Below are 11147 nucleotides of genomic sequence, written 5' to 3'. Positions count from 1 at the left end.
TTGAGTATCAAGATATTTTGATAAAGTTATATTCAACACAATTTTGTAGCATCTTGTTTCCGTCTAAAATATATTTATAAACATCAATAGCTTACGTACTGTAGCTACTTTCCTCTTACTAAGATCAGCACCACGGATAGCTCTTATGTTAAACAATGAGCTCGTGCTAGTAAACAATTATTCATTAACGTGGAAGTAGTTGTTGTTCATACGCATAATGACAGCTCATGATATAACTGACTGAGGAGGTAAGGTGCCCGTTTGGTGTGAATTACTTTGAAAGGAATATCTTGTATCGCAAGTTGCCCGTGCGCAACTGTCATCAACGTAGTTACAACACTATAGTTTCCGCGCGCTCATGAGTGGAAACGGTGAAAGCTGTCAGAACTCTTTGTCAAATGAAACATAAACATTACTTTATGAATTTGTAATTTCGTTAATGCCCAAACGGATTGTAGGCTAAATGTCATGAAAGTGTTGGCGGGCCATTATTGGGCACTGGGCAAACTATAAACTTTTTATCCAGGGCTGCACAATGTTATTGTACAAGTACAGGCCTCTTATTTTATGAACGGTATCCTAGTTTTCATTTGAGTTTTGACAACCCAACTGTATAACCATAAGAGGAGGGCGGCGCGCTCTCTCTGTTTAAAAATATCAAGTTGAAAACGAGAAGCTTTCTTGAGTTGTGTACGCATGTTCAGCGTTCTAATGCGAAGATGCGCCTTCATCACTCTCGGTAAGTTCAAACCGAGACCATTTTAGCACCCACTACCGCTTTCTTGCATGATCAATGAACACGTCTTTTCCTATAGCTTTAATAACTGTGAGTGTAAACGCTGACAAAGACAAGGAGTTTTGAGACAGTCTCTCTTAGCCGACTAAAAATAGATCTGTCCCCTTCTAAAGGCCTGCACCCACTCCGACAGGCGACCGCAGATCCACTTTCCGTTTGCCCTAAGAAAGCTAAAGAACTTCCAAAGCGTCATCTGATCCGCCCTGTGACATCACGGCCGTGACATAAATAAGAAGGGCCTTGACCATGGCTCAGGACCACTCTCTCCTGGGACTCTCGGCTTCTGTTCTCCTTTCCTCTCCTCCATCTCCATCTCTTAAAAATGGTGTGTACTCTGGACTTTTGTGTGGGGCTGTTCCATTGGAGTTTGTTTGAGATTCATTATGCCGATCTATTCCTTTGTGGCGTTGTGTGTTTGGATACTACCTAAAGCCTAAATTGCTGCCGCACCTCTGTGGCATCAGTGTGATCCATGTAAAGAGAGGATCTGAAGACTGAAAATGTTCCCTTTTTATACATAAAAAAGCCAGTGACTTTGTGGCATGTGCTTTTCCTTCAAGAAAACAAGAACGGGGGGTTAAATAGTTTTCTCGTTGGGAATGACACCTTGGAATATATTAATATTTGTATATTTGCTCAGCGTTAGCATAACATTTAAATGCATCTCTTTTTCTCTCACAGCCTTGTTCCTACTTTGTATTTCTATCACTCATTGGCACGTCAGTCGAAACGAATATTTTGACGCAAAAATTAGGCCGCTAAATATGTAATAGCGTTGAGCTTTTTGGATCTTGTCGGTAGGCTACTGCACAGAAACAGACCGCCGTGGCAACACACGAACACGCCGGGGTTGTGCGGGAGGGTGCGTGTGTGAGGGTCGGGGGCTGTGTGACTGAGGTGAGCTCATGTTGTTGTGCTGATGTGTTCTAACAGGCCGAAGAGGCACCCGCTGCAGCAAGCGACTTCTCAGCAGACCAGATCGAGGGTGAGTCAGGAGGGGATTCACTTAGCGGAGAGAATTGATTCACTTATCAGAGAGAATTGATTCACTTGCAGAGAGAACGAATTCACCTAGCAGAGATTTCATCGACCTAAAACAAAGAGAATGTATTATTAAATCTAGCAGAGAGAATATATTCATTTAGCAGATGCTTTTGCAGTCAAATGCTCTGCCACTGAGATATACCAACCCCCAGGAGGCTCAAGGACAACCCCTGCTCCAGACACTCCTGTCCTCAGCCTCTCCCAGTCAGCCAGTACACGGCCCTGAAAACAGTATTATTATAGATTTTTTCAAAGTCTAGTTAGGTATAGATTTAGACGACTAGCGCCCATACCATTCACCCCTGGGCTCGTAGTTTGGATCTGTCACCACGATGCACTGACTTGTCCCCCAGGTTGAAGGATTTCAGCCACCAGAACCAGGCCCGGTTTAGGGGTGTGTGGACTCCGCCCTGGCTTATTCAGCTGTCGTGGGGGACTTATTTGCCTGTATCTATTCTGGGCAGTGCCACACTGTCTTGAATTGCACAGTGGTCCTTCGTCCGGAAGGTGTTAATCCCCCAGTCAAAGGTTTAAGACAGCAAGGCCAAGGCATCTCCTTTACCAAAGGAATCTGGGCTTTAAACCCTCCCATCCTCTTTGTTCCCTGTGGAAAGACATGGAGGCTACAGAACATGAAAGGTTTTACTGAGAGGTTGTCCTTGAAGCGTAAGCCTACAATGGACGTTTGAGAAGGCTGAGGACGAGAGACGGTTGAGAGTACAAGAAGACGGGTAAAGGATGTCCTTTGCTAAGAAGGTCCAGGAGCCTTCTAGGTGTAGGAAATGTGTTTTGAATTACGTCCACAACTATGCATGAATGTGTGTCTTATCAGATCCATGTCATGTAAAAACACGAGGCAGTACATTTCGCCACCTAAAACTAATCTTTAACATGTTTTTTTTTTAATCATGAAAATCAACATCAGAAATTCCTGCACACGCTCAGTAGGTCTTGATTACGAGCGGTGGTGTTGATTACGATGCTGTCAGCATTTTTATGTTTAACCCAAGTTGGGCGCACAGGGGCCCTGCTCATATATGGCAGGGAATACTTTCAGAGGGTATCCATTGCCCTAGCGATGTTCTCAATGCCTCTCAAACACAGCTGGGGGGTAGGGGTTGGGGGGTAGGGGGGGGGGGGGGGCAACTGCGGCTGCTCAGAAATCACTTAAGAGTATGAATCTGTCAACAGACGACTTTCAATTAGGGTTCCTGGAGGAGAACATAGAAATAGCTAAGCCTTGTTCTGATCCCGGCTACCTTGCTGCCGGTCGCCGTGCCCACAGCTGTCGCGTGTGATTAACGAGACAATGAGGGAAGAATCCGGCTTTCGCTGTCTTTGACCTGCGGGCAGCAGCGGTGTGCGACACCAGCATCTAAGAGCTGCTTTTAGACTGAGCTACTTTGGTGTCAAAAAGATAGCACATTCTGTCTTGTCTATTTTTGTTTTTATTTTTTTAAATAATTTGTACACAGATTTTTTGGGGGGGGCATTCTGTCACCCACCTTGCTCACACTCTTCCCTCTCTCTCTCCCTCTCTCTCCCTCTCTCTCTCCCTCTCCCTCTCTCTCTCCCTCTCTCCAGACTTCAAGGAGGCATTCGGTCTCTTCGACAGAGTTGGTGACAGCCAGGTGGCATACAACCAGGTAGCTGACATCATGCGCGCCCTGGGACAGAATCCCACCAACAAGGACGTGGCAAAGATTCTGGGAAACCCATCTGCAGATGGTGAGGGTCCCTGGGTCATCTTGTTAGCTTCATGGCCAATGCACAACAGTGTCTTAGCAGCCTGTCGACACAGTGAAAGGCCCAGTTCTCCTGTTGTGATGTCATTTTATAAAAGGGTCCGACAAACTGTCGAAAACACATGTCGTCTATCTAGCAGTGATAAGCAAACACATGCAAAAAAAAACAACAACAAAAAAAAAACATAAGAAGATGCTTTATATGTTGATTCTCGGCTGGATAGCTGTCAGAAAGCTCATGTTCTGTGTGTGTCATTTGGGTCTGTGATCACGACTTGTGTGTGTGATCTCGGTTTCCTCTGTCCTTTCGGCAGATCTGGCTAACAAGCGGTTGGCCTTCGACGCCTTCCTGCCTATGCTGCAGCAGGTGGACGTCATCCCCAAGGGCACCTTGGACGATTACGTTGAGGGCCTCCGCGTCTTCGACAAGGAGGGCAACGGCACAGTGATGGGCGCTGAGCTGCGCATCGTGCTGGGCACACTGGGTGAGTCCCGGCCCTAATATAGACATATTAAACATAGTAACATTACCACACAGTGAGTGGAGAGCGAGTGTTTCTTACCCCCTGTGTGTCCCCTCCTCCCTCAGGAGAGAAGATGACCGAGCCCGAGATTGATGCCCTCATGTCAGGCCAGGAGGATGAGAACGGCAGTGTCCATTACGAGGGTAGGTTAAAGGGGAAACCCCTTTGATTTCCCTCACTAAACACTACGAAACACCTCAATGTTGCTATGAATGTACGCATGTGCCAAGAGTCAAGGGTCTGCCGTGTTTACAACAAACCCATCATGTCAGCGGGCGCTGATAATGGCTGCCTCGGTCGGTATCTTTCAGCCAAAGTAAATTCCTTGTCTGTGCAAACTTTCATGGCGAATAAAAACCCATTCTGATTCTGATGTCGTTTAGGACATAAAACCCATCGTTCCAGACCTGTCACACTGTACTTTGAAAGCTCATGTTTAACTCACGTAGATACCATCTATATTGAGCCTGTGTGGTTCATGTCCCTCCCCTCCTCTATTACAGCATTCGTCAAACACATCCTGTCTGTGTAAGCAAGCCCACTGCTGGAGTGCTGAAGGGGATGGAGCTCATATGCAGACCCCATGGTGTCAGGACATCCACACTGTTTCTAAGACCAATCTAGGAAAGAAAAAGACTATGGGATGTCAAAGCAAATGCGTTCAGTTTTTTTCTTTTCGTCCGTCACTTTTCAACTCCTCCTCCTCCTCCTCCTCTCTTTGGAAGCTGTACCTCTCCGTTGTAGCCCTCCCTCCTGGACCCTCCCCTGGGGGCGTGTCTTCTCTACTTGGGGGCGGGGTTAGGGGAGGGGGCGTGACCACTCATCAAGTGGGGGTTGTTCCCTCTGTCCCGCTCACCTCCCTCCATTGTGACATCACGTATCCCAGCAACGCCTAAGGCTGCTGGACGAGATGGTGGATTGGCCGCCAAACCTCCCTCCTTCCCTCAAAGTTTTATTTATTTTCACTCTGTCGATTCAGAATAAACTTTTCCAAAAGTACATCCCACCTGGTTTGATTCTTCGTCTTTGATTTATTCTATGGCCCAAGTATTATTCCATAGCACAAGTATTATTCTGTAGCCTAAATATTATTCTTTAGCCAAACTGTTATTCTGTCACATAAATATTAGTCTTTGGGGACATATTTTCTTCATTATCCCAAGTATTATTCTATAGTCGTATTAAATATGTTATACAAGTCAGAAAAATCCTCATAAAATATATTCACAGATATATATTGATATAAAATGGATTTCATGTTTTTTACAGTGGAAAGTTAGCACACTTACAACCATAAATTGTCCTAGGTGTTAAAAAAGAGAGTTCTTCACAAAGATATTCATGTCACATGACTGTAAAGTAATCTAACAATTGAATTAAGAGAAATTCAGTACTTTAGAGATGTATGAGAGTTTTGACCAGATTGGGAAAAGTATTTGTCGGTCTATGATGATAGGATATAGACACATCAGACTTGCCTTTCACGAACCATGTATGGCCACGTACTCACATAACAAGGTTTTAAATAGCCTCAAAATCACATGAATAAGCACATCCAAAACTTTTCTCGTGAATTTCATGTGTGACAAATGATAGATACAAATTATTGGCGATACATTTCATATGTGTTGGTAAAAATATATGTAATCGTGATTTTGATGATCCTGAAATGTTTAATGGAGATATTGACGATCCTGAAATGAGTCGAGTTACTGCACGCACTGCTTTAAACATATTTAATTTAGTTTTTTTCCAGTAGAGGGCAGTAATGTTAAAAGCCAGTGTGAACTCCTGATTTCTAACTCACCAAGAAGAAGACGACGTTATATCCAAAAAAGCCGAAAGAACAACAGGTGTGTTTCTGTTGTCGACGAATCGGACGTGTTGAACCTGAAGACTGAAAAATGTTTGTCCAGAAAGCTGTAAAAACCTGTCTGTCTGGATTACGAAATGTTTCGCGCAGTGGACAAGCGCTTTCAACCGCCAATGGCAGGTGTGTACGCTAGGCTACCTTAAATATTGTTTGAGCGTGGAACAAATATTGACATACTAGGCTACAGCTAGGCTACCTAGCTCTAGCTTGAAACTACATGAGTTTTACCATCATAAATAAACTACGAAACATGTATTAGATACTGTGTATATAAACTTAATGTTGGCCGTATGTTGCTCTGTCCTAGATCTCTAAACTAAACTTTGTTTAGAAGTTGGCAAGCTCGATACGTCAATAACACCGCGACCTTTGCCACATTTTCAGTACCTACATTGCTCCTGACCCTGTTGGTGCCAACTGATACAGAAGCTTGGTCTATTAATACATCGTTTGTCCTCAATTCATCTGTTACCGAGTTAGACATTTACTCTTTTGTATTGAATATTCATGCGCTGAAGGGTTGGTATTGCGTTGTCGCTGAAGGCGTCTAGACATTAACCAACTCGACTTGATAAGTCAACCGTACACCAGCAGGCCAAGCGAAGACCCACTCTCCCGTCAGACTACACAGCTGAGAGATTTAATATCATACGCAAGACTACTTAAATCAAGCCCCAAAGCTTGATGATGACCAAGGACTGTTTCTGGTTTCAGGCAAGCATGCCCTCATCATGCAATCATGATCCATACCTGAGCTTGTGTTTCCCAGAATGCAACACAGCCAGCCCCAGCCTGGGGAGCCCGCGGCCCCCTCTCGCCCCGAGACGTCCAGCGCCAAGACGCTGATGGACATCGGCACGCGCAGGATCTTCTCCGAGGACCACGACCTCTTCAGACAGAGCGTGCGACGCTTCTTCCAAGAGGAAGTGGTGCCCTACCACAAAGAGTACGTAGGACCGCCTAATATTGGACCCCCTGTCTTTTATGTTTTAGATGTTTCCCTGATCCAACACGCCTGATTCAAATGAATGGGTTGTTATCTAGCTCAGCAGAACCCTGATGACGACCATTCATTTGAATCAGGTGTGTTGGAGCAGGGAAACGTCTAGAACGTGCAGGACAGGGCTTCCCTGAGGACCAGGATTGGAAACCACTAACCTACAGATGCTCAGAGCCTCAATGATGTCTCCCTGGGATTCTCTGGCTCTGGCTTTTGAGATGTTCAATTTGATTGCTGATATGCACATGGTTTTGTTAGACCAGTCAGTGCTGATAAGTTTGCATCTCTCGTTCTCTCTCGTTCTCTCTTGTTCTCGCTCTCTCTCCCGTTCTCTCTCTCCCGTTCTCTCTCTCCCGTTCTCTCTCTCTCTCTCGTTCTCGCTCTCTCTCGTTCTCTCCCTCTCGCCCTCCCTCTCTCAGGTGGGAGAAGGCAGGCCAGGTGAGCAGGGAGCTGTGGGAGAAGGCTGGGGAGCAGGGGCTGCTGGGTGTGTACACCCCGGAGGAGCACGGGGGGATCGGAGGAGACCTGCTGTCAGCCGCCGTGGTGTGGGAGGAGCAGTGAGTGACACACACGTGTACACAGACACACACACCCCAGGCATATCTCATGTTGCGGATCTGCCCGGCCCCAGTTCTGTAGAATACTGGATAACACGAGGTGGTCACTCTTTTAAAGCACAGACCCTAGTCACAGATCTGGCGGTTTGCTGACCTGCCAGAGCAGTTGGGGGATTGGATAAGAATAGACCTGACCTGACCATGGTCTGACCTGACCATGGTTTGCGCACAGACACACACACACACACACACACACACAGACACACACACACTCCCCCCCCTCTCCCCCTGTGTGTGTCCCAGGATGTATTCTAACTGCTCTGGCCCTGGCTTCGCTCTGCATTCTGAGATCGTCATGCCCTACATCAGTAACTATGGCAGCAAGGCGCAGATTGATCGCTTCATACCCACGATGGCTGCTGGGAAATGCATCGGCGCCATCGCCATGACAGAGCCAGGCGCTGGCAGGTGAGCGCTCAGACATTGTTTTAGCACGTCTCGCTCAAGCTGATTAAAAAAATTAATAATAATTTTTTTTAAAACACCTCAGCATACAGTTTGACTTGGGTTATCCCTGGCAAACACTATTGATGTGAGTCTTTGACTTTAAGGCTTCTACCAGCGTATGCTTGTGTACTAATCCCTCCCCTCTTTGCTGGCCCAGCGATCTGCAGGGCGTCAGGACCAACGCCAAGCAGGACGGCAGTGACTGGATCCTAAACGGAAACAAGGTGAGTTCAGGTCCGCGCTGGCGACCTGTCGCCAGGCCGAGGGGTTCAACAGAACCAGACCAGAGCACGTAGCATGTGCCCTAACCTATGGGGGGGGGAGACACACCCCTACCAACAGGGTTGGCATGTTGGCTGGTTTTATACACGTTTGTTGCCGCGAGTCTTCCGACCGAACCACCATCCTTGACGCTGATCTTTTGACTCGTCCTGTCTCCTCTCCGCCCCAGGTGTTCATCACCAACGGCTGGATGAGCGACGTGGTGATCGTGGTGGCGGTGACGGACCGCGAGGCTCGCACGGCCGCCCACGGCATCAGCCTGTTCCTGGTGGAGGAGGGCATGAAGGGCTTCCAGAAGGGACGCAAGCTGGAGAAGATCGGCCTCAAGGCCCAGGTGAGGAGAGGCCCAGGGAGCCGCGTGGAGATGCACAGGCTACGTTGACCTCGTTTTTTGAAGGGTTAGACTACCTCTCTAAGCTCGCCGCCCTCCCTCCCTCTCCACTCCCTCCCTCTCCAGGACACGGCAGAGCTGTTCTTCGAGGATGTTCGTCTCCCTGCCGACGCCCTCCTGGGGAAGGTCAACAAGGGCTTCTACTACCTGATGAACGAGCTGCCTCAGGTAGGAGACTCACTCTGGGGTCACCGTTACAGCACAGTTAAGTGAGAGCTCATGTCTTTGCTGAGCAGCTCTCTCTCTCTGTGCTGTGGTTCCCAGGAGCGCCTGCTGATCGCTGACATGGGCATGGCCAGCTCTGAGTTCATGTTTGAGGAGACCAGGAACTACGTCATGCAGCGCAAGGCTTTCGGCAAGACCATTGCCCACCTGCAGGTCGGAGTACTGCCTGACTGGCCTCCCCTCACCCTCCTCCCCTCACCCCCCGCTCCTCCCCTCACCCCCCGCTCCTCCCCTCACCCCCCGCTCCTCACCTTACCCTCTCCTCCCCTCACCCTCACTCCTAATTTCCCCTCCCCCCTCCTGTAGCTCTGCTGTGTCCTAGCACACTGTTCAAGCTTGACGAGCTGTGATTTGAGGTGCACCGTTAACAGCTGTGCTCTCGTCTCCTGGTTCAGACCGTGCAGCACAAGCTGGCCGAGCTGAAGACCGACATCTGCGTGGGTCGGGCCTTTGTCGACAGCTGCCTTCAGCTTCACGCCGAGAAACGCCTGGACTCCAACACCGCCTCCATGGCCAAATACTGGTGAGGACACAAGTGACTCCTGAACCCGAGTCGACTTTTTAATGTGTCCTCCCCTCGCATAGCTGGCTCCCTCTGACTCCTCCCACCTCTCCCTAACTTCCTGGTTGCTCCTCAGGGCGTCCGACCTGCAGAACAAGGTGGCCACTGAGTGTCTTCAGCTGCACGGAGGGTGGGGCTACATGTGGGAGTACCCAATCGCCAAGTGAGTTTAGGAGAGCTACTGGGCATGTGCACGACACGTGATTTTAACATGCTGGTCTAAGTCAGGCAGTGTGTGCTCACTAGAGATATTTCTCTCTCTGTCCCTCCATCCGTCTCTCTCTCTCTCTCTCTCTGTCTGTCTCTGTCTCTCTCTCTCTCTCTCTCTCTCTCTCTCTCTCTGTCTCTGTCTCTCTCTCTCTGTCTCTCTCTCTCTGTCTCTCTCTCTCTGTCTCTCTCTCTCTGTCTCTCTCTCTGTCTCTCTCTCTCTGCCAGGGCATTTGTGGACTCTCGTATCCAGCCCATCTATGGAGGCACCAATGAGATCATGAAGGAGCTGATTGCTCGCAATATCGTGAGCCAGAAGTGAGAGAGCAGCCAGTCCTCCAGTCCTGGAGCCCAGCAGAGCCATACGTCCTGGTACTGGTCCCAGCACAGGGTCCAGGGGCCTTGCCCACTCCTGCCTTTAAGTACTGACTGCCTACAGAAGACTACTGATGGCACTGTGTCCTGTCCTGATTGAACTTTTAGATGTGATTTGCCTCTCCTCTAATGTCTAGAATTGACAGTTTTGACATCACTCAAACTGCCGAGAGAAATAGAATTAAAGCACTTGGGATTGTATGTTTTCCTGATCAAGCCAGCTAAGTATTTGTCTTCCTTGCATTGTATATATCTTTGTATAGTTCTATAAATTATTATATAATCAGAGTGCCTTAACCTACAATTTGAAGTACAGATACATTTATCCATTTTGAGATATTGTCATACCAGACTGTACTAAAATAACGTGGTTCACTCTTGGCTGGGTTTCTTTGTATCTTGTCTCAATAACGCATTTTATTAAACATTTACTAAAGCTTTCTTGTGTACAAGGTATTCTTTTGATTGCATTTGTATGCTTGTCAGGTGCACTTCAATTCAACACCTCACAAACATCTTGTGACCAGAAACCTGCACCCAAAACAAAACATTGCAATCTTCATCTGTAATGTTGTTTTTCAACCACTAGATGGCAGCACGTCTTAACGTCAAGGCAGTACCAGGACGCGTCACTGCTGGAAGTGATTTTGTGGTTCCCTTTGAGTGATCTGAGGCAGCCTCTGTTCTCATGGTCCAGCCTGGTGGGCTAGGTGACGTCACCTCACCACCGACCAAGAGAGACCAAGAGGTCGCAGGTTCGAATCCCCCCCTCCCCCATGTCGCTTTGGCTAAACAAGCGCAATACATAAGCTACGTGACTCCTGAAAGGCCAGGTGGTGACTGACTCAGTCCCGACCCTGCAGACCTCACACCTATTCAGTCCGCTGGTTACAGGGGGACTCTTCAGTACACACAACACGACGTGTCTCTAACCAGTGTCGGGGACATTCCTGTGTGTCTCTGAGAGCTGGCTGTGATGAGGGACTGGAGCACATGCCTGCTCACAGCTGGCTGGTAGCCTGCAGCTGTCTGTTTAGGATGAAACATGCCAGAACTCTC

At 48.0% G+C, this 11147-nt stretch overlaps 2 protein-coding genes across 2 annotated transcripts; both read left to right on the top strand.

The window, feature by feature from the left end:
• The first annotated feature begins 1027 nt into the window (after positions 1-1027).
• LOC134007322 (myosin light chain 3, skeletal muscle isoform-like) lies at positions 1028-5108 on the top strand. The gene is given in 7 exon segments (XM_062446704.1): positions 1028-1072; positions 1074-1121; positions 1730-1781; positions 3425-3568; positions 3900-4070; positions 4175-4252; positions 4613-5108. Coding segments are annotated over 7 exon segments (552 nt in total). The 5' UTR covers positions 1028-1042; the 3' UTR covers positions 4642-5108.
• A 794-nt stretch (positions 5109-5902) lies between these two features.
• Positions 5903-10528, top strand: acadl (acyl-CoA dehydrogenase long chain). Its single transcript, XM_062446685.1, has 11 exons — positions 5903-6102; positions 6752-6928; positions 7402-7539; positions 7843-8007; positions 8204-8270; positions 8498-8662; positions 8786-8887; positions 8984-9097; positions 9340-9467; positions 9583-9669; positions 9942-10528. Exons 1-11 carry the CDS (start codon positions 6014-6016, stop codon positions 10033-10035), a joined length of 1326 nt encoding a protein of 441 aa, XP_062302669.1. The 5' UTR covers positions 5903-6013; the 3' UTR covers positions 10036-10528.
• The last annotated feature ends 619 nt before the right edge of the window (positions 10529-11147 follow it).

Source organism: Osmerus eperlanus, chromosome 21, assembly GCF_963692335.1.
Source record: "Osmerus eperlanus chromosome 21, fOsmEpe2.1, whole genome shotgun sequence".
Classification (NCBI taxonomy): Eukaryota; Metazoa; Chordata; class Actinopteri; order Osmeriformes; family Osmeridae; genus Osmerus; species Osmerus eperlanus.
Note: the sequence above shows the minus strand (reverse complement) of the source record. Positions and strands in the feature narration are given on the sequence as shown.